At 39.9% G+C, this 24,228-nt stretch overlaps 1 protein-coding gene across 5 annotated transcripts in view; it reads left to right on the forward strand.

Moving 5' to 3' along the window:
* Positions 1-24,228, forward strand: part of ccnk (cyclin K) — a 44,914-nt gene that overhangs the window by 15,722 nt on the left and 4,964 nt on the right. For 2 of the 5 annotated variants that reach the window (XM_063043726.1, XM_063043718.1), the window contains exons 4-11: positions 7,901-8,032; positions 10,446-10,551; positions 13,195-13,273; positions 13,427-13,596; positions 15,036-15,214; positions 15,754-15,787; positions 17,434-17,505; positions 23,370-23,444. In XM_063043726.1, the coding sequence (XP_062899796.1) occupies positions 7,901-8,032; positions 10,446-10,551; positions 13,195-13,273; positions 13,427-13,596; positions 15,036-15,214; positions 15,754-15,787; positions 17,434-17,505; positions 23,370-23,444 (847 nt within the window). The remainder of the gene's footprint in view (positions 1-7,900; positions 8,033-10,445; positions 10,552-13,194; positions 13,274-13,426; positions 13,597-15,035; positions 15,215-15,753; positions 15,788-17,433; positions 17,506-23,369; positions 23,445-24,228) is intronic. The other 3 variants (XM_063043736.1, XM_063043752.1, XM_063043743.1) reach the window with 3 other exon arrangements.

Below are 24,228 nucleotides of genomic sequence, written 5' to 3' on the forward strand. Positions count from 1 at the left end.
CCTACATTAAATCAGTAAGAGCTGGTGCTCTTGAATTGTGAAAATATAATAGCAGAAGTTTTTAAGTTTTTAATAAGTTTTTAAGAAAAGTGAGAGAGGAGAAGAGGGGAATAATAGACCTGTTTGTCAGACTTCAATGGCAGAGAAAATACTGTAATCTATTTTTAAGGAGGTTATAACAGGACTTTTAAAATATAATAGGAGTAGCCCCATTCAACCTGGATTTATGAAATGGATTTTGTGCTTAGCAAATCTGTCAGAACTTTGTGATAAGGACAAATGATGTGGTGTGTTTCGACTTTTGGAGGGTTTTAGTAATAGCAAAGTGAAACATAATTAGCCTGCATAATATTGGTGATAGTACACTAGTTTTGATTAAGAATTAAAGAATAGAAAGCAGGAGGATTATCATTGGGTGGGTGGTAGTGTGATGGAGTTTTCATAATTTGTGTCAGAGATTTGGATGAAGGAATTAAATGTAATAAATGCAGACTTGCTACTGATTTCTGGTCAAGATGGTGCCGAGCTGCAATCTCTATTGAAATCATGGCTCAGATTTGTTTTAATGTTCGTAGCGATGGTTTTGGGGAGTTAAACGTCATGTTGGGGTTTGGGGACAGATATGGATGAGTTAGGGGTCAGGCCAGAGCCTAGGCATCCACTCTGCGCTTGAAAGCCAGTGACGTGCACAGGCAATGAAAGACATCCATAGATGTTGAGCTGTTCCAGGACGATGAGACAAGGGATCAAATGTCCGTGTGAGTTTTGGGTCCCGTCATCAGTTACTCCAGGTGTCAATACTGAAGACTGGAGCCCAAGAGCCAGTTGGAAGTCATGAGTCCTGTCCTGGAGTTGGATGTTTGTACTTGTATGTGGGTGATTGGGAGAGAAGAAAGGGGCTTGTTTTCCTGTTGCTTATGGTGTTCAGTTTGTGTTCTGTGTTGTTCTTCTGAGCATTGTGGACATGCTGGTGGTGTAGTGGCATCAGTGCTGGACTGCGGGACGAAAGGTCCCGAGTTCAAATCCGACTGGCTCCCCTGCACGCTTTCCATCCGTGCTGGGTTATGAGCTGGTGATCTCTTTGGAAACTCACCCAGCAGAAGGCAATGGCAAACTACTGCTGTAACTTGCCTCGTACGCGTTTCCCCACTACGTCAGAGAGGTGTGGAGGGAAATCATCAGCTAACCGGAGAAACTCCAGATGCGACGTACCTTTCCTTTTTCCTATGTTAGCCCAGAAATGTGTGGTGACACTTGCGGGCTGCCCCTAGCGCATTCTTAACTCTGTTGCTTGTTCACATAAACAGTGCATTTCACTGTATGCTTCCACGTACACGCGATAAATAAATCTTAATCTAAATAAAAAACTCGGTGATAGTGTTAGTTATGATAAGGCTTCAAAGTTGGGTAGAGTGAATCGATGAAGACATGGCAGTTGAAGCACAATGTGGAAAATGTGAGGTCATGCACTTTGACAAAGCAGAGTATTTCTGAAATTTGAATCAGGTTTATTATCACTGACATAACAGTACTGTGCAAAAGTTTTAGGCATGTATCTATAGCTAGGATGCCTAAGACTCTTCCACAGTACTGAGTTTGTCAACGTGAAGTGGACAGTGAGTTTGTAAATTGGTGGGAGCAAAGGATGTTGGGAAAGCTGAGGGTGAAGTGCCTCAGGAGAGATTGGGACAAGTGGCAGAGAAGGAGTGCCAGGGACAGTGGGTGGCATAGGTGCAGACACACCCATCCCTGGGACACTAGGCAAGTTCATTTGATTCCGAACCATTAGTTTATTGATCATTACAGAATGTCTCACAGGTGCTTCTCTCTCCATCCGCTCTCCCTTCTCCCAAGCATGATTTCCCTCTCTCTGCCCCTTCCCACTCTGTCCTCAATCGAGACCCATATGAAAGTCTGGTTTATTAAAGGTTCAAAGGTCCAATTTAATGTCAGAGAAATGTATACAATATACATCCTGAAATGCTTTTTCTCCACTCACATATGTCATGAAATTTGTTGTTTTGTGACAGCAGTACAATGTATAAAAATTAGTATAGGTTATAATAAGAAATATAAAAATAAATATAAACTAAATGTCATGTAAAGAGAGCAAAATAATAAGGTGTTTAGAATCTTACTGTAGAGGGGAGGAAGCCGTTCCTAAAAGTTGAGAGTGTGTCTTCAGGCTCCTGTACCACCTCTCTGATGGTGAGGGTCCTTAATGATGGAGGCTTCCTTCTTGAGGCACTGCCTTTTGGAGATATCCTCATCGGTCAGGAGACTGAAGCCCATGATGGAGTCTACAACCATCTGCAGCTTTTTTCAATCCTGCACGTTGGAGCATCCATACCAGAAAGAATGCTCTCTATCAAAATTGGTGTATCTGTCCAAATTTGCTTGAGGATTTGATGACATACCATATCTTCTAACTAAGTATAGCCATTAGCGTGCCTCCTTTGTGAGTGCATTGATATATTTGGTCCTCTGAGATATTAACACCTGGGAACCTGAAGCTGCTGACCTTTCAATTAAGATGTGTGTTCTCCTGACTTCCCCTTTATAAAGTCCACAATCGATTCCTTGGTTTTACTGACATTGGATACAAAGTTGTTGTTGAGACATCAATCAACAAGCTGACCTACCTGATTCCTTTACATCTCTTCGTCACCATCTGAGATTCTGCCAGCAACGTTTGTGTCATCAGCGAATTTATAGCTGCATCTAACCACACAGTCATGACTGTAAAGAGTAGAGTAGTGAGCTAAGCACGCATCCTTGAAAAGCCTGTGTTGATTATCAATGAGAAGATGTTATTCCTCAGTGGTTAGAGATTGAAAGCCATTGGTGATTGTGTTCAAAAAGACCTGGATACAGGAGAATATAAATTACTTTGGAAAATCTGCCATGAGCCCAGCCCATAAGTGCAATTACGAAGAAAGCACAGCAGCGCCTCTGCTTCTTTAGGAGTCTGTGGAGATTTGGCATGACATCTAAAATTTTGACAAATTTCTATGGATGTGTAGTGAAGAGTATATAGACTGGCTTCATAAAGACCTGGTATGGAAACACCAATGCCCTTGAACAGAAATCTAACAAAAAGTAATGGCTACAGCCCAGTCCTCACGGGCAAAGCCCTGCCCGCCACGAAACACCGTTGAGGAAAGCAGTATTCACCAACAGGGACTCCACCACCCAGGTCATGCTCTGTTCTCACTGCTGTCATCAGGAAGAAGGCACAGGAGCTTCAGGACTCACATCAGGAACAGTTATTACCCCTCAGCCATTAGGCTCTTGAAACAAAGGTGAGGACGTGTTCGGCACAGTTTTGTGGACTGAAAGCCCTGTATTGTGCTATGGTTTTTCTATGTTTTCTATGATTGAAAGAACAGGTATTGTGGTGCCATGCAGATATTATACAGTATCTAGAAAAGTATACATTGAGATTCATCTAATCCTCTTAGATTTCAAAAAAAACTTCTGATTCTGTAGTCAAAAACAATATTGTTAATTAACCATATAACCATATAACAATTACAGCACGGAAACAGGCCATCTTAGCCTTTCTCGTCCATGCCAAACTCTTACTCTCACCTAGTCCCACCGACCTGCACTCGGCCCATAACCCTCCAGTCCTTTCCTGTCCATATGTCTATCCAATTTAACTTTAAACGACAACATCGAACCTGCCTCAACCACTTCTGCTGGAAGCTTGTTCCACACAGCTACCACTCTCTGATTAAAGAAGTTCCCCTCATGTTACCCCTAAACTTTTGTCCTTTAACTCTCAACTCATGTCCTCTTGTTTAAATCTTCCCCACTCTCAATGGAAAAAGCCTATCCACGTCAACTCTGTCAATCCCCCTCATAATTTTAAACACCTCTATCAAGTCCCCCCTCAACCTTCTACGCTCCACAGAATAAAGACCTAACTTGTTCAACCATTCTCTGTAATTTAGGAGATGAAACCCAGGCAACATTTCAGTAAACCTCCTCTGTACTCTCTCAATTTTATTGACATCTTTCCTATAATTCGGTGACCAGAACTATACACAATACTCCAAATTTGGCCTTACCAATGCCTTGTACAATTTTAATATTACATCCCAACTCCTATTCTCAATGCTCTGATTAATAAAGGCCAGCATACCAAAAGCTTTCTTCGCTACCCTATCCACATGAGATTCCACCTTCAGGGAACTATGCACCATTATTCCTAGATCCCTCTGTTCTATAGCATTCTTCAATGCCATTTACCATGCATGTCCTATTTTGATTAGTCCTACCAAAATGTAGCACTTCACATTTTTCAGCATTAAACTCCGTCTGCCATCTTTCAGCCCACTCTTCTAACTGGCCTAAATCTCTCTGCAAGTTTTGAAAACCTACCTCATCATCCACAATGCCATCTATCTTAGTATAATCTGCATATTTACTAATCCAATTTACCACCCCATCATCCAGATCATTAATATATATGACAAATAACATTGGACCCAGTACAGATCCCTGAGGCACACCGCTGCACACCGCTACACACCGTCCTCCAATCTTACACACAATTATCCACCACTACTCTCTGGCATCTCCCATTTAGCCACTGCTGAATCCATTTTACTACTTCGATATTAATGCCTAACGATTGAACCTTCCGTGTGGAACCTTGTAAAAGGCCTTACTGAAGTCCATATAGACAATTATTCAGGTAGAATATTGTTTTTTTTATAGAAATAAGAAGCTTGTATGGGAATTGCATAAACAAGTGGCTTAAATCTGCAGGGTCAAATCAACCATCTTCGAAAATCCCACATTCTTATCAAACTAATAGTGTATCAAATCACAAACCAAGTAGACCTTTAATCTTTTCTTGGCTTGATCTTCTATGTTTACATGTTGTCTGCATGGTATTTAGTATGGTGAGAAGAACTGTACAAGTTTACTGTGAATTGTGTTGCTTTTTGAAAGTACTGTCTGTTTTTGTTTCTTTTGTTATTACAATGGAAGATATTATTCCCCCTCCTACTCCTGTACTGTACCCTGTAGAGTGTAGACGAAGCCAGATTAGGTTCAGACTAACCTGGGTTTGCATCTAGCTGTTTGTTTTATGTACTTTTGCTTCATGAGACTCCTGTTGCAGCTTTAAAGTGTGATTAAACAGTGGGGATAGTTAATAGCCTTGGAGTAGACAAGTGGGCAAATGAAATACATGCAAAGATATGACAAGTGATACATTTTGGCCAAATGAATAAGAGATTATATTGACTGCTGACAGAATTCTTCAGGGTGTGCAGTAACAAAGGGCCTGAGTCTATATGGCATAAATCATTAGTTAAGCATGTTGAGTGACATGTTGCTCAATTAGTAAAGTGTGATCTTCAAATTCATAAAATGAGGTAAAAAGTACAAAAACAGCAAAGTTATGTGGAACCTTTATAATACTGAGTACACCACCTTTAGAGTTTTGCATCCTTTTTCCATTAGCCAGAAGAGGGTGTAGATTAAAAAAATATTAAAAAAGCTCCTATAATAGAGTTGATCGGCGTCCACCTTGGAGCAAAGTTTGAGATGAAATTTATTACTGGTTTTGATAGGGGAAAGGTAGAGTGTAGCAGATGATCCAAGGTCCTCTGGACACATTTTATAATTTTATGCAGGATGTGAGGTGGTGCGAGTCGTTTTGATTTAGAATTCACTACCTGTAGGAGTGTGGCAAGAACCAGTACCTTCGAAAGGGAATTGAATAGGCACCTGAACTTGCACATGTACTTGGGGAAGGAGCAGGGAGATGGGATTGTTCTACTATGACCTAGAATGTACTGGATAGGTCTAGTGCAGGGGTCCCCAACCTTTTTTGCACTGCGGACTGGTTTAATATTGACAATATTCTTGCGGACCGGCCGACCGGGGGCGGGGGGGGTGCGGTTGGGGAGATAGGGTTGCCACCGGACAAGAGTAGCAGTCAAATACGTTGTGTTTACCCTGAGGAAAGACTACAATGACCATGAAGCCTTGCGCGGGCACCGGTGCGCATGCATAACCAGCGTACGCGTGCGTCTGCCGATTTTTTTCCCTGAAAATCGTTTTTGGAGATTCTGTTCGGGGCGGGGAGGTGGGGGTGTTGATCACAACCGGAATATAGGTGATATGTGGCTAATACACTCAGTTTGTTTCTAAAAGGATTTATCTAACGAATTTAATATTAAACACACAGCGCATATTTTCCTCGCATGAATACAGTGATAATTCAATTATCAGGGGAGGACAGGGGAGCTTGAAGTAAGTGTTGAAAGAACTTCCAGTAGAAGTGGCAGAAACAGGTTCAATATTATCATTTAAAGAAAAATTGGATAGGTATATGGACAGGAAAGGAATGGAGGGTTATGGACTGAGAGCAGGTCGGTGGGACTAGGTGAGAATAGCGTTCGGCACGGACTAGAAGGGCAGAGGTGGCCTGTTTCTGTGCTGTAATTGTTATATGGTTATATACGTCAATAGCATCATAACATTTTAAGTAACGTTTGGATATTAAACACACCGCATATTTTCCCCCTATGAACATATAAAATCATTGCAACACACCTATATCGCTGAATCAGTGGGAGCCCTGGGCTTGTTTCCCTGCAACAAGACGGTCCTATCGAGGGGTGATGGGAGACAGCGATACTCAAAGGGGCTTCCTTATGTCCAGTCTATTCCACAATTTAGTTTTCGTTGCATTCATTGCAGAAAACTCCGCTTCGCAGAAATATGTTGGAAGCAACGTTTTCGGTGCTTTTGTGGCTATCTTAGGATATTCAGCCTTGACTTTGATCCAGAATGCTGGCAGAGATGTTATGTCAAACATACTTTTCAGCCCGCCATCATTTGCAAGCTCAAGGAGTTGATCTCCTTCCCGCGCTGACATGGATGACGCGTGGATAATGACCTCGCATGCGTAATGGCTCAACAGTGGCCATGACAAGGAATGAGGAAAGGTGCAGCTGACTCATATCGCCAAATCATGTCGTTTCCTCATGGCCCGGTAGCGCATGCTTTGCGGCCCAGTACCGGTCCGCAGCATGGTGGTTGGGGACCGCTGGTCTAGTGGCCTTCCTCAATATATCATAATTCTATGATTCTTGTGATGAAAAATGCTTTAACAAAGAACAGATGTGACATCCCATATTAAACACTGTTTTAAGCTATAAAAATCAACTTTCAAGTTGAACTTCCACTTCATAGTTTGCAACCTCCCTAGTTGATATACTGTAATGATTTGATGCTGAGATTAGGATAAATATTAGGACAATGTTGTTTGTGTATTTTAAAACAAATCTTAGTTTGAATTTCTGATGACTGCTCTGGAGTATCTTGTCCCTTATGCAAATATAATTATACTATATTTGGATCTCAGCAGTTTAAATTTGTTCTTCTAATACTGCCAAGCTCTTTCTTTATTAGCACAAAACATGGTGGTTGAAGTATTGTCCACATTATCAGATTTTGTAGTTTGCAAGTGAATTTTCCCGTTGAACTGAATGATAAAAGCAAATTCCAAGTAATGACACCGGATAGACTAAGCACTATGCCATGAGGAGGAAATCCTCTATTCATTTCTCTAGTTTTTAGAGGGCTGATGTAGAGCAACATTCATAAGCAGCTACTCATTCAGCTAAAGCAATAACATGCCAAAAAAAATAAGGAAACACATGGTATTCAAAGTCTCTGGTTTGAATTTTAAAAGAGGTCTCTCAAAGGGTGGTGTAGTGTTTTCATCACATACACATGGCTGGCTCCTGTTGATATGATGTCATGTCATTGAAATTATTTACAAGTTATTATAGTGTTGGTATCAGAGGTTTTTGCTCACCACAGCAGGTGTGGTATACCAGTATATTCCTAACTTGTCTTTTCATTAATGTAGGTCACAGGAGGCTGTTGCCTCTTTCTGGCTGGAAAAGTAGAAGAAACTCCTAAAAAGTGTAAAGATATCATAAAAACTGCTCGAAGCTTGCTGAATGATGTGCAGTTTTCCCAATTTGGAGATGACCCCAAGGTTGGTATTAATTTTTATTGTATTTTAAGGATATCTGCATTCCCCTGTGAACAAAAAGATCTTCTCATCACAAAAATCTTTTGTGTTACTTTTCTGTGGTGGTATTGCATTGTGTTACATGTTATTTTTCCTCTATCCTCCCCTACGTGTGTTAAGAGCTGGGGAAAAATATTGCCTTGGTTTTGATTGATTAATATGGTTTCCTAGTTTGAAGAATGTGAACTTTATTTTTGTTTTCAGCAATAGACCAGTTTCTTTAGTTCTGATTAGGTTTAATACCATCAGCATATGAAGTGAAACTTTTTAACTTAGCTGCAGCAGTACATTGCAATACATGATAAATATAGGAACAAAACAATTACATCAAGTATATATGCAAATTAAATAGTTAAATTAAAAATGTTGTGAAAACAGAAGTAACATTTTTTTTAAATGTGAGATAGTGTTCATGGGTTCAGTGTCCATTCAGAAATCGGATGGCAGAGGAGAAGAAGCTGTTCCTGAATCACTGAGTGTGTGCCTTTAAGCTTCTGTACCTCCTTCCTGATGGTACCAATGGGAAAAAGGCTTATTCTGGGTGATGGGGGCCCTTAATAATGGACGCCACCTTTCTGAGGCACCGCTCCTTGAAGATGTCTTGGATACTATGGAGGCTAGTAACCATGATGGAACTGACTAATTTTGCAACTTTCTGTAGCTTCTTTGGATCCTATGCAATACCGGACAGTGATGCAGCCTGTCAAAATGCTGTCCACAGTACATCCGTAGAAGTTTTCGGGTGTTTCAGGTGACAAATGAAATGTCCTCGAGCTCCTAATGAAATATAGCCATTGTCTTACTCTCTTTGTAGCTGCATCGATATGTTGGGACCAGTTGAGATCCTCAGATATTTACACCCAGGAACTTGAAACTGCTCACTCTCTCCACCTGTGATCCATCTATGAAGATTGATTCCTTTGTCTTACCCTTTCTGAAGTGCACAATCAGCTCTTTGGTCTTACTGACGTTGAGGGCAAGGTTGTTGCTGCGACACCACTCAGCTGGATGGTATATCTCCCTCCTGTACACCTCCCCGTCTCCATCTGAGATTCTGCCGACAATGATTGTATCATCAGCAAATTTAGAGATGGCTTTTGAGCTGTGCCTAGCCACAAAGTCATGGAAATAGAGAAAGTAGAGTATTGGGCTAAGCTACATCCCTGAGGTGTGCCATTGTTGATCGTCATTGAGGAGTAGGCGTTAATGCTTTTCTGGTTAGGAAGTCGAGGATCCAATTACAGAGACCCAGGTCCTGTTGCTTTTCGATAAGCGCTGTAGGAATGATGGTGTTTAAACGCTAACCTATAACCAATGAACAGTATCCTGACATAGGTGTTTGTACTGTCCAGGTGATCTAAGGCTGCACGAAGAGCTTTGGAGATTGTGTCCACGTAGACCTATTTTGTCCGTAATCAAATTGCAGTGTGTCCAGGTTCTTGCTGAGGCCAATCTCTCAAAGCATTTCATCACCATACTTGTAGTATTTACATGAACCTGTAGTGATATTGTACATAAAATTCAGTACAGAGCCCCAATGCTGTTTTAGTCTGATCTGTAAACTGCTGCTCTTTCATTTTCTATGTATCAAGAGTAGGAAGGCATAATAGATAGAAAGAATTAGGAGGAGGAAACCATTGTCATAAAAGTCATCTTTAAAATCCTTGATACGTCATATCTATGTGATTTAGGTCTTGGTAGTTGCACTGTTCTGCAATCACTTGCACTCTTCTTGGGCAGACCCTTGGGGTTGTGAATGACTTGCTTCCACTCCGGTTTTGTGAGTTCTGAGAACTACATACTCCCCCATTTGTGGGGCAGATGATGTGGGATCAGTTGGGTGGGTAGTTTGCGAAGTTGTCCACTCTTTTGCTCTCTGAGTGTTCTTGTTCTTGAGATCCTTGTGTTCCATCTGGAATGCTTCTTCACTTTAAGTGGTCATGGGCCAGAGAAAGGCAAAGCAGTAGCACTAATAAAACAAGCTTCAATATGCCAGTTAATTAATGTAACTTTCCTTTATCTCTGTGTTGGTTCAGCTGCATGTGCACCAGCAAGACGATAACTATTTTCTTTGTCCAGTAATTGGGTCCTACATTGGAGCAATTTAATCTGAGAGTTTGCTCTAAAAGAGCTTCTAGACAACTGAGCAGTATTTTCCACTGAATCTAATCTAAACTTTGATACTGAAATGTTTAGTTGGGTCACAGAACATCAGTGATATACAAAAAATAGTGATACTATTTCAGGTAAATGATTTTAATTGTTATTACACTACATTCGGTTTCGAAAAATTGGGTTATCTGAGCCAGATGGAAATTTGAGCTTACTGTCCTCTTTGCACATGTTTTTAAAAATATTTTCCTTGTTTTTGAATTAGGAGGAAGTCATGGTTCTGGAGAGAATACTACTACAGACAATTAAATTTGACTTGCAGGTCGAACATCCCTATCAATTCTTGCTTAAGTATGCTAAGCAACTAAAAGGTACTGGAATTGCATGTTTATGCTGAGAATGTGCAGTCTTAATTTTCTTTCACTTCTGTTTGCTGCTTTAACACTGCATGGCTTAGCAACGTGAGCACATATTTCAAGCAAAACAACTCAGGTGGTTACATGTTTCAAATACGTATACCAAAAATAAGGACTGAGAAAAGGCTTTTGATGTTAAGCGTTAATAGCAATTAAAAATAAAGAGATGCAAAATTCACTTGAGAGCTCAATTTTTACCATATGGTTGCAAGGTTATTATGTGCTTAAAGTTTATAATGTGGTAAACTACAACATTTGAGAAATAAATTGACCATCTGGATCCTTATAATGAGATTGTAGTCTTGAAATCAATGTGCTGACTTTTCATTGTATGGGTTTGTTTGATTTGCGCATGGTGATGCTGAAGACCAGCCTGTTTTGTGTGATCTGTGAGATGTTCACTCTGAAAACAATGGCTTCCTTGGTTACTACTCAATATCTGAATATGTGTTAGTAATATGGGAGGCTAAACTCTTAATTCCTGATGGATGAGGTCACATCCTTTTATTGACCTAGCAGCTGTCAATGTCTTGTAAATGCACTCACCAATATGATGTCGAGGCACAGAAATCAAAGTAGTTCGGATTTGATCCCAAGTTCACATTTTATGGACTTAGTGCGATGCTGCAATGCTGGGATAGATGGGCTTCTGTCATAAGGCTGGAGTAGATAGTGGTGGGTTTAAACTGCGAGGATACTGATGGATCTCTGTTGGCTTTATGATGGCTACCTCTGGATGGAAAAACTTTCCACAACCTTCTGTGTTACAAGTTCACCACCTTCTGCATGAAGAAATTCCTACACACTTTAGTTTTAAACGTCTGCCCCTTTTATTGTATGCATATTCCTTTATTTGACACTCTCCAAAAAGAAAATATCTCAATCTATCCTGCCATACCCCTGCAGAACATATTTCTGTAAGATCACCCCCTATTCTTCTGAAATTATGAATTTATGAGATTTGTATTTGGTACATGGCAATTAGAAACTACATTCGTCTCCTGTTTGGTTTCATCCATCCAACATGGAGTTGGTTGTCCTGCAGATATTTGATTGCATTTTCATTTAAAATAGCTTGTCCCTGTTTTCACAGTACCTCCTCTTAAGGTTTGATTCTTGCTGGGGTATATTTCACAGGGCGTTCACATTTGTTTTTGTTTACCAAATGCATAGTTTTGTTTGGCTGTGACACCATATAGCCAGACACCAGTTATTCACATCAAAATTAATTGAAACATATAAAATTCTTAGAATTTGATTAAACAGATGGTCAGAACAGCTTCTGCTACTTGAAAGGTATGGATCACATACCAAGGATACAAAAGCAGTTTTCTGTATTACACACGTGTATTCCTGGCTTTGATATTAAACCAATGTGGTGCATTTACATGTGTGCAGTGTTTTGGGGGCATTTGCGGGATCTGGACTTGAAGCATGAACTGCTACAGTATATTATGTAAAATACATGTTATGCACAGTCTTAACAATCGTATGTAACCTGTTTGAGTTATATGAAGGAAGTGTCCAGTTTAGAGTCTCAGAGCCACATGTGACCACAGAGTTCTAACAATCTTGCTTTGGAAGCCACAGTATGACGAAAGGGGTTGGGGTTCCATTCTGTTTTTTTGTGGTATTGTTTACTCATTTGCTCTATTTGAATTTTCTGGCATTGAAGATAATGGTGCCCAAGGAAGATGGTGTAATGCTGAGCCTTTCTACGGCATTGGTTAGATTGCACTTGGAGTATTGTGAGCAGTTTTGGGCCCCGTATCTCAGAAAGGATTTGCTGCTGGTATTGGAGAGGTTCATGAGAATGATCCTGGGAATTAAAATATTAACATTTGAGGAGTGTTTGATGGCTGTGCCTATACTCATTCAGGTTGAGAAGAATAAGGGGCAATCTCATTGAAATTTGTCAAGTATTGAAAAGCCTTAATAGAGTGGATAAGTAGAGGTTATTTCCTATAGTGGGGAAGTCTAGGACCAGAGGGCACAGTTTTAGGATAGAAGGACATCCATTAAGAATGAACATGAAGAATTTCTTGAGGCAGAGGGTGGTAAATCTGTGGATTTCATTGCAATAGATATCTGGTGGCCAAGTCATAGGGTATATAGGTTCTTGATTAGTGAGGGTGTCAATGTCAAAGGTTACGGGGAGAAAGCTGGAGAATGGGATTGAGGGGATAATAGATCAGCCACGATGAAATGATGGAAAAGACTTAAAAGTGCCAAATGACCTAATTCTACCACTTTGCTTTATGGTCATGACACCACAAACTTGGTTAATAAGAATAAAGATTTGAAACTTATGGATATGCCTGGGGGCTACGTGAGTACTGAGTCATGGATATGGACACTTCAGATCAATCAAGGGCCATGTTCAGAAGCCTAGATAAAGTGAAACTTAATGTAAATTAATGACTTGTAAAGGGGAAGAACTTCCTGAGATGTATGTTTTTCAAAGTTGATGTGGTAGTAACAGGGATGGTTGCACTAAAGTACTAATTTATTTTGCAGTAGCTAAACTCTAAGCTTAAATCTAACTTATTTTCTTCTTGATTCATAGGTTTTGAGCTTAGAGGTTACACATAATGTTAGTCCAATTTTCTCTTTCTGCAGGTGATAAAAACAAACTTCAAAAGCTGGTGCAAATGGCCTGGACCTTTGTAAATGACAGGTAAGCAATCTTTTGAAGTGTACTGTTCTTAACATAGCCATGAAAGGCGATCATACGTTAATAGGATAAATTCATTATGTTGGTTTTGGATTTGTTTTTCATATGCTGCTTTGCAATAGCTCCTTTAACAGTGTGTTAATTTTTTTCTTTCAGTTTGTGCACTATGCTATGTCTTCAGTGGGAGCCTGAGATTATTGCAGTGGCTGTGATGTACCTAGCTGGCAGGCTGTGTAAATTTGAGATCCAGGAGTGGTCGGCCAAGCCAATTTACAGGCGATGGTGGGAGCAGTTTGTACAGGATGTGCCTGTTGAATTACTGGAAGGTACAGTTTACAGTCACAAGATCACAAAGTTATCATGTGGAAGGAGGTCTTGCAGCCCATTGTGTCTCAGCTAATTTTTGCACAAAGACAATCCTTTTAGTTCCACTCCAGATGCTGTCCCAGTAGCTCTCCAAAGATTTTTATGTTTTTATTTAGTCTAAAAGCACTAAGAAAATGGTATCATTTTTTTAAAGTAAAGCATGTGTCTAAGCTAAGATAAGATGTATTTTAACCTATGTGTAATTTAACCAGTAAAGTTCAAAGTAGATCTTGTGTTATTCTAGAGCACAAGTGGTTATTTTTCTAAATATTTTGTTGTAGCAAAAAATAAGGACACCATAAATTAACTAACTAAATCAATAAAAACTAAGATAAAAATGTGAATTCCTAATGTTCCTTGATAGTTTAGTTATTGAGATAGCATTAATTCTTGGAAACAAACTTTTGCTATTTTTTTTAATAAGTGACTAACTAGCCCTTTGTGCAAGAATTGGAGTCCATGGGATTAACCAACTGAGTTTAGTCATATCTTCAGTTTTGCTAAACATTAAACAAAATGGAATTTGTTGTAAAATATGTGTATAGTTCCAAGTTAATTCATTTGATTGAATCAGATACTGGGCCTCTATCTAACTTTGCTACCAAGAAATGCTCTGTTATTGCCCTCTTAGCACTGATACATTGCCTTCAGCCTTTCTGTTGAGGAAAAAAGTGGTGATAATGATTATTGTGTCTTTTATAACCCTGCAACTTCCTTGGCCAGGGTGCCTTCTAACCAATAAAGTGGAGGCACTGTTGGCAAATGACAAACTACTGGAAAATGCATGTGTGATTGATGAAGCGAGGACGGTATAAGTTTTGGCTGGGATCCCTGCAATGATTATCAGTGGGCTAGAGAAAGAACATCTATTGGAATATACTAGAGTGGAGGTTCCCAACCTTTTTTATGCCATGGCCCTTTACCATTAACCAAGGGGTCAGTGGACCCCAGGTTGGGAACCCTTTTAATAATAGATCATTAATGATCATTTTCATAGAAGAGAAAATCTCCTTGGGTTGGTGCAAACTGCATCAGGCTCACCATACATTTTTTTCCATATTTGATTGAATACCTGGAGTGTTTTCTCAGCAGGTTTCTAAAGAGTAGTTAATTTTACTGCCATTCCAGTTGCTTAAGACTGTCTTGGAGCTGTTTTATCCTTTTCTAAACCTGTTGTAGTACAAGCTAGATTTTAAATAATGTTTCTCTCAGGATTTAAAAAAAATATATTGGGTACCAGGACCAGATCTTAATATTTCGTTAAGCATGCAGTGCCTGATTTCCAAAGTTAGGACTTGGTTTGCTTACACCAGCTACGTTATTGACTGATATATTTCAGACCTGCCTGCTGTTTTAATCAAGTTACAGCAAATGATGTCTGGCTTTTGGTCTTGTGCAGATATTTGCCATCAGATACTGGACCTCTATTCCCAGGGTCAACAGCAGATGCCCCAGGCCCCCCAGCACCAGTTAGCAGCAATCCCGAGTTTGGAGCAACCACTACCACCAGTACAGGTGCAGCAGACCAAGAAACTTTCGCCTCAGTCGACACCACCTCGACAGATCAAACGAGCTGCGGTGAGTGAAATGCTGTAAATGTGGAGTCACTACTTTCAGTTCAATGTCCATTCAGAAATCTGATGGTAGAGGGGAGGATGCTGTTCCTGAATCGTTGAGTATGTGCCTTCAGGCTCCTGTACCTCCTCCCTCATTGTAGCATGTCCTGGATAATGGATGCAGCCTTTCTAAGGCATTGCTTCTTGAAGATGTCCAGGATGCTGTGCCGAGTGTGCTAGTGGCCATGATGGAGCTGACTGAGTTCACGACTTACTGTAGCTTATTTCACCCCTGTGCAGTGTCCCACCCTGCCATACCAGATGGTGATGTAGCCAGTTAGGATGCTCTCCACAGTACATCTGTAGAAATTTACGAGTGTCTTTGGAGACATACCAAATCCCCTCAGACTCCTAATGAAATATAGCCACTAACCAAGTGTAGCTTGTGTCTTAATTCTTCTGTTTTTACCTAGAAGGTGATTGTACTGTTTCTATTATTTGACAGGCAATTCAGTGGTATGTTGAATCTAAGAATTTTTGTTTGTTCTCTTCCTCTGTTAGGTTGCTTCTCCAAAGGAAGATGGCAAGACAATAGGTATTGTACTTTTGGATTATAATTATCTTCGTAGTCACGCATTCATTTATCATCCAGGATGTTATTTTTATGTGAGACATAAGCTCAATAAAAGAAATGAGAGACTTAAAAAAAAATGTTCTTTTATGTTCATGGCAACCAAAATTAGAAGTATTTAGATTTTCCAACTCCTTTGCTCTCAGTCTGTAGCCTTGATTGTACTTCAGTAGCTCATCCAAGTACACTTTCAATGTGTTGGGTTTTTTCCACACTATCCTTTTGGGTAGCACATTCCATACCCACACCACTTGTTGTGTATGAAAGACTTCCCTCAACACTATTCCCTAAATATTGATGGCTCTGCTAAGGGAAAATAGGCCTGTAATTTACATCCTGTCTGAGTGGCTCATTATTTTGTACAACTCAATTAAAATGTCTCTCAGTGTCCTTATTCCAATGGAAATTACCTTGGTGTAGTCGGCCTCTCATAACTAATTCCTCGGCACTGGCAACACCAGCACCCTCTGGTGTTATCAAATCCTTCATGTGATATGATAACCAGATCTGATTTATGAATCCATCTGAGTGTGGTTAGTATTTTATGCATTTCTGGTATGGCACTTCTGTTTTTGTATTTTGTGCCTTTACTGTCTAAAACACAAGGAGCTACCTTAGCTACCCATCACACACATTTTAAGCATCTTTTGTCACAATTTCTAACATTCCCTGATTCTCTATACATGATCTCCTCACATTTACTATATATTATTAACCAATCGATTCATACCTTCCTGTCAGCCACACTGCCTATTTTATAATCATGGCCCTTGCATTTCGATGTGATTCAATATGTCATATGGAATGCATGGAGCTTTCTTACCTCCGTGGATTTCTGCTGCACAGATCCATCCTGTCAATAAAGCTTCCACTAAACATTATGGAATCCCTCTTAAAGGAGTGAATAGAATGTGTAGAAAGGAATAATGATAGATAATGTAATAATTAGTCAGCATGGTTATCATAGGCAGAACTCTTTCTTGACCAACCTTATTGATCTTTCTTTTGAAGAGCTATCAAGAGTCAACAGTGTCTCTGTCAATGCAGTAGATGTAAATTAGGAAGATTTTCAAAGATCTTTTTTTATAAAGTTTCTCAGAATAGATTAGTGAAGGTGGTCAGAAATTGCAGTCAATGGGCAATTGCAGAATGGATGAAAGGTAAAGTTAAGTCCAGAGAACCTTAGATGTGAAGGAGTATCAAGGGTTGGTTGGAAAGGGGGAAAAGAAAGGAAATATGGCAAAATAAGGGAAAACCCAGGAGGCCCAACAAGAGTTTAAAGGTTGTAAGAGTGCTTTCATAGGAGAGTAGAGGGGGCAGCAGATGTCACTGATGGGCAAGATTAAGGAAATCCCAAAAGCATCTTGTAAGTATATAATGATAAAGCAGGTAACAAGGTAAAGGATCAGCCCATTGGGGGTCACAGGAGCAATATCTACCTATACAACTCACTGAAGGAAAGCATATGGTAGAATCTGGGGAGGGGTAGCAGTAAATGGAGGGTAGTGTATAGATTCCCAAGACCTGATTAGATGTTCCCAACCCACTATAGAAGGCGAGGGAGAGATTGCTGGGGCTCTGACAGATTTTTATATCTTCACTAACTACAGGTGAAGTGCCAGATGACTGGAGGACAGCAAATGTTGTACCTTTATTCAAGAAGGGCAGCAGGGAAAAGCCAGGTAATTACAGGCCAGAAAGTCTAATGTTATTGATAGGGAAGCTACTGGTGGGAAAAATTGAGGAACAGGATTCCTCTTGGAAAGGGACGGATTAACCAAAGGTGATCAGCATGTCGATATTAAGCTGGGATACTGTGTGAACAATTTGACTGAAAAATTTTGAAGGAATAATATCTGTATTGATCAGAACAATGCAGTAATGTAGTCTACATGGATGAGAGTATCATCTTTGACAAGATCCCAAGTGGGAAACTTTCATAATGTCAGAGCCTGTAGTGTCTGGCAAATTGGATTTGAGATTGGTGTGGCAGCGGGCAGTGGTTGAGGGTTATTTTGGTGAAGGAAAGGCTATCACTGATTCATGCTGGGACCCTTTCTGTGTTTTACACATTTAATTTGGATACGAACATCATAAGTATGATGAGTACATTTGCAGATTACAAAACTTGATAATATAACGAGGAAGTAGTCTTAGGCTGCAGGACAACATTAATAAGCTGACAATATGAGAAGAGCATTGGCAGATGGAATTTAACCTTGATACGTGTGAGGTTTCAGAACAGAGTAAAGTCCATTTAGAATGTGGATGAGGAGGAATTTCTTTAGCCAAGGAGTGGTGAATCTGTGCAATTTGTTGCCACAGGCAGCTGTGGAGGTCAAGTCATTGGGTATATTTAAGGTAGAGGTTAATAGATTCTTGATTAGTCAGGACATGAAAGGATATGGGGAGAAGGCAGAAGATTAGGGTTGAGAAGGAAATGGATCAACCATTGATGAAATGGCAGAGTAGACCTGATTGGCCAAATGGCCTAATTCTGCTCCTATATCTTATGGTAATGGACCAATAGAGCAAGGGCATTCACATTGAAGAGTCAAGGGAGTGTCGAAGAAGTTCAGAGATCCCTCTGGATCCCAAAGTAGCAGGCGTTGGTAGGTGATTAAGAAGGCATTTGGGAAGTTTCAGCCTTTGACTGGGATGTAGAATATAAAAGCAGCGGCATTGCGATACAATGATAAAATATTAGTTGAACCACAGCAAGAGTGCTCTGCACAGTTGAGGTCCACACACGATGAGCAAGGTGCAACTGCTCTCGAGAAGCTGCAGAGGGGATTCAATGGGCTCTTGCCTGATAGAGAGTATTTCACCTGTAAAGAGAGACTGGATAAGATGGGTTGTTTTTTCTTGGTTGAGAAGGCTGAGGGGTTGGCTTACCTGAGTTATACCACATTGAGGGGTATAAATAAGATATAATTGAAAGAATTTTCTTCCACTCGAGTGTGGTTGAAATCTAGAACGCAGTCAAAGGGTTGCTGGAACAATATTTAAAAAGTAAGAACAAAAAAAACTGGAATTGCTGAGGTATGTGGGTCAAATGCTGGAAAAATTAGATTGGATGGGTGATCAGTTTGCAAATGGTGGGCAAAAGTACTCTGACTCCATGATGAAGCAGAAAGTGAAGAAAGAAAGATACTCACAATAGAGTAGTGAATAATCCTGTTGTACAAGGGTTGGTGCTGGAATTACTATTGTTCACAGTTGACATTAATCATTTAGAATCTGGAACCAAAAGTAATTTCTAAATTTCTCAGTGAAACCAGGTGATGTGTGGTGAGACGAAGGGAAATGATTGGTACTGAAAATCACAAATAAAATTATAAATGATGAAAGCAAATGAATTGTTTGCATTTATTTTGAGAGGACTTGAATATAAAACCAAGGATTTGGTGTTGGGCTTTATAAGGTGTTGGTCAAACCACATTTGGATTATTGTGAGCGATTTTGGGCCCTGTATCTAAGGAAAGATGTTATTGGCCCTGGAAAGGGTTCCGAGCAGGTTCACAAACATAATACCAGGTATGAGAGGCTTTTTGTATAGGAGTGTTTGATTTCTCAGCACCTGTACTCAATGGGGTTCAGAGGGATGACCCATTGAGGGAGAATCTCACTGAAACTTACTGACTACTGAAAGGCCTGATTAGAGTGGGCATAGAGAGGATGCTTCAAGAGTAGAAGAGTCTAGGATGTAATGGCACAGCTTCAGAATAAAGGGATGACCCATTAAAATTAAGATGAGGAGGAAGAGGGTGATGCCATACGGGATAAATCTGTGGAATTTATTGTGACACAGGGCTAAGGAGGCTGTCATTGGGTGTATTAAGCAGTGATGTCCTTGATTGGTAAGGGGGTCAAGCATTATGGGAAGAAGGTGAGAAAATGGGATTCAGAGGAAAAAAATCAGAACTAATTGAATGTGTGAGCAACCTTGATAGGCTGAATGACCTAATTCTGCTCCTATATCTTGTGACCTTATCAGCAGGTGAGGGTCTACACCTGATGTGAGCTAATACACCTTAGTGGGATCAGTAGAAGGCCTCCGTTACTTGTAGGTGAGAGTTTAGGCAGCTAGGGACTAAATTAAAAAGCAGAACTAAAAAAGGTGGCAATCTCTGGATTACTACCTGAGCCACTTGCAAATTGAGTCAAGAAGATTAGATAGTTAAATGTGTGGCTCAAGAATTGTTGTGGGAGAAGTGGGTTTGAATTCATGAGAAATTGGCACCAGTATTGGGGAAGGAGGGAGCTGCACCAATGGGACGTGCTCCATCTGAACCGCATTGGGACCTGGATCCTAGCGAATCGCATAAGTAGGTCTGTGGATAGGGCTTTAAGCTAATAGTAGCAGGGTGGGTCAACAGATTGGAGAAGCATGGATAAAGTAAAAGAAAAAAGTGTGGATAAAGAAAAAGCAAAAGATAAAAAAGAGTAAAGAGTGGAGTAAAGAAAAGTGCAAAAGAGAAAAAGATTACAAGATTGTAAAAGCACACTGAGTACAAGGGCACTTTATCTGAATACCTATAGTATTCGAAACAAGGTCAGTGAATTTGTGGCACAGATCAGTACAAAGGGGTATGATTTAGTGGCCATTACAGAAATGTGGTTGCAGGCTGGAGAGGATTGGGAATTAAATATCAGGTAATACTGAAGAATAGGCAGTAAGGTAAGGGAGGTGGGTTAGCGCTCTTAATTAAGGATGAGATCAGGGCAATAATAAGAGACGATATAAGATCTAAGGAGCAGAAAGTTAAATCCAACTGGGTAGAGATTAGGAATAGTAAAAGGAAAAAAAAAATCACTGGTGGGAGTTATCTATTGGCCACCGAATAATAACATTACAATGGCACAGGCAATAAACAGAAATATCTGAGACATGTAAGAATGGAACAGCAGTTACAATGGTGGACTTTAACTTGCATGTAGATTGGGTGAATCAAGTTGGTCAGGGCAGTCTTAGGGAGAATTTCATAGAATGCATCCGTGATGGCTTTCTTGAACATCGTGTTTCTGAACCTACAAGGGAACACATTATCTTAAATCTAGTCCTGTGCAATAAGACAGGTAAAATTAGTGATCTTGTAGTTGGGGGTTTTCTTGGAAAGAATGATCATAGTATGATTGAGTTTTTCATACAAATGGAAGATGCAATAGTTTGATCTAAAACCAGTGATTATACCTAAACAATGGACACTACAATGGGATGAGGGAGGATTTGGCTAGTGTTGATTGGGAACACAGGCTATATGGTGGGGTGGTTGAAGAACAGTGGAAGACTTTCAAAGAGATTTTTCACAGTGCTCAATGAAAATATATTCCAGTTAAAAGCAAGGGCAGTAAGGGTGGGGAGAGTCAGCCTTGGATAACGAAGGAAATAAAGAAGGCATCAAACTAAAAGTTCATGAGCACAAAGTTGCCAAGAGTAGTGGGAAACTGGAAGATTGGGAAGACTTCAAAAAGCAACAAAGAACCACTAAGTGGGCAATGAAGAAAGGTACGATAGATTATGAAAATAAAACCTAGCACAAAATGTAAAAACAGATAATGAAAGATTTTATAATTATATGAAGTAGAAAAGGGTAGCTAAAGTGAACGTAGATCCATGGGAGGATAAGAGGGGGAATTGATATTGGGTAATGAGGAAATGGCAGAGGCTTTGAATGACTATTTTGTGATGGTCTTCACAGTGGATGACACGTCTAACGTGCCAAAGAGAGATGTTATGGATGTGATGGGAGTTGAGGACCTCGATAAAATAGCTATCACTAAAGAGGTAGTGCTGAGCAAACTTGTGGGCCTGAAGATAGGTAAGTCCCCTGGTCCTGATGGAATGCATCCAGGGTACTGAAAGATATGGCAGAAGTTATAGTAGAGGCTTTGGTGATAATTTACCAAAATTCTCTGGACTCTGGGCAGATCCTAGCGGATTGGAAGGCGATGAATGTCTTGCCACTTCAAACAAGGATGTCAGCAAAAGGCAGGTAACTATAGGCCAGTTAGTTTAACATCTGTAGTTGGGAAAATGCTTGAAGCTATCATTAAAGAAGAAATAGCGAGGCATCTGGAAAGAAATGGATCCATCAGGCAAACGCAGCATGGATTCAGCAAAGGCAAGATTTTTGACAAAATTACTGGAGTTTTTTGCGGATATAACGAGCGCAGTAGATAGAGGGGAACAGGTGGACGTAATTTACTTAGATTTTCAGAAGGCATTCGATAAGGTGCCATATAAAAGATTTGTCCATATGATAAGGATGCATAGAGTTGGGGGTGATGTTTTAGCAGGGATAGGGGATTGATTCATTCATAGAAAGCAGAGAGTTTGGATAAATGGGTGTTTCTGTGGTTGGCAATCAGTGGTGAGCGGCGTACCGCAGGGATCAATGCTGGGCCCGCCACTGTCCACGATACACATTAACGATCTGGAAGAGGGGACCCAGTGTAGTGTATCTTAAGTTTGCTTATGATATTAAATTGAGTGGAAAAGCAAATTGTGCAGAAGATACAGAGAGTACAGAGAGTAATAGGTAGGTTAAGTGAGTGGGCAAGGACTGGCAGATGGAGTACAATGTTGGGAAATGCGAGGTCATCTACTTTGGAAGGAAAAATGGAAGAGCAAATTATTAAATAGTAAAAAATTGCAGCATGCTGCTGTGCAGAGGGACTTGGGAGTACTTGTGCATGAAAGGTTGGTTTGCAGGTATATTGGGTTATCAAGAAGGCAAATGGGATACTGGCCTTCATTGCTAGAGGGATTGAATTTAAGAACAGGGAGGGTATGCTGCAACTGTACGGAGCATTTTTGATCTAAATGTGTATTGAACTTTGGCGGGACCACACATGGAGTACTCCTTATGGTTCTGGTCACCATATTATGAGAAGGATGCAGTGTTACTAGAGAGAATGCAATAAGGATTTACAAGGATAATACCTGAAATATGAGGGTATACATATCAGGACAGTTGAAGAAGCTTTGGGACTTCTTTCCCTTAAGTAAAGATTAATAGATGGCTTAATAGAGGTCTTTTGAAATGTGAAAGGTTTTGACTGAGTGAATACAGGGAGAACATTTTCCACATGTGGAGTAAAGCCTACATTAGGGGCCACAAATTCAGGGTGAAAACTGGGACTGCATTAGGAATTTGAAGAAATGCTTTTACCTAAGGAGTAATGAGAATGTGGTACTCTGTCTCAGAGGGTGGTTGAAACGAACAGTGTAGATTTCATTAAGGGGACTGTGGACAAGGATGCAAAAGGAAAGGAAATAAATTTAATGCTGATTGATGAGAAAAAACAGGAGAAAACTTGAGTGGATTATAAATGTGTGGTGACTGCCCTATTTCTTTGCTATATATAGCTATTGTTCAAGACTAAGTTGACACATACACTTCAGGAGGCATTAATATTCACCTGTGCACTGAAATTTTGGCAGGAGTAGCAAGTATTCTAGTGAACAGTTTGGATTTTAATCAGACTGCAGTACTACTTGTAAATTTAAATTTTATTTGCAATGTTTCTCAATTCATTACAGATGTACCGCCTTCTAAAATTCCCAAACTGGAAAATCCTCATCCAGCACTTCCACCAGCGAACCATCCTCCTCCAGGTAAGCTTGTTTGCTCAATATATCACAGGTAATTGGTTTCGCAAAGTTATATTTTAAAAGCAATTCTAATTTTATTCATCATATTATAATTGTTAAATTAATCTGATGTGATGGCTGTGTGGTAATATTATTTTGTGCTTTGTGTGTGAGATATTTGCACAGTGTTGTGCATCTTGATCCAGAGGTACACTGTTTAATTTGGCTGTATACATGTGTACAGTTGAATGACAATAAACTGAACTTGAACTTCCTCTATATTTTAAGAGCTCAGTGTAAATAGGGTCCATTCAGGATGTTGCCCTTTGGTCACAGGCACTAACAATGTGTATTTACAGCTGGTATGCAGATAATGAAGTCTGGGGCATTTTTGTAGGGTGACTACTTTCAACATGTCCTAGTCTTTAGTATTTCTAATAACTCCCAAAGCTAAATGAGAGCATAATTGAATAGCTGATGCATTTTTATAAATGCATACAGTGTAATAATTTCTATAACCTGTTTTTTATCAGCCTTACTATACACTCTTGCTGTGTACTTATAACCTTTTCAGGCAGTCTTCCAGATCAGAACAAATCTCTGCATAAAAAGTGCTTATATTACTTTTGCCCAGCACCCATACCCATACTGACCAACTGTTTCTGAGAACAGTTTCATATTTGTTCAAAGCCAGTTGTGATTTTGAAAACCTTTTGAATTTCATCTTGACCTTCTCTACACAAGGTCAGCAGCCCCAGATTTGTTGACTATCCATGTAACTGAAATGCCTTGTCTCCGGTAATGTTCG

Source organism: Mobula hypostoma, chromosome 1 (genome assembly GCF_963921235.1).
Source record: "Mobula hypostoma chromosome 1, sMobHyp1.1, whole genome shotgun sequence".
NCBI classification, from domain to species: Eukaryota; Metazoa; Chordata; class Chondrichthyes; order Myliobatiformes; family Myliobatidae; genus Mobula; species Mobula hypostoma.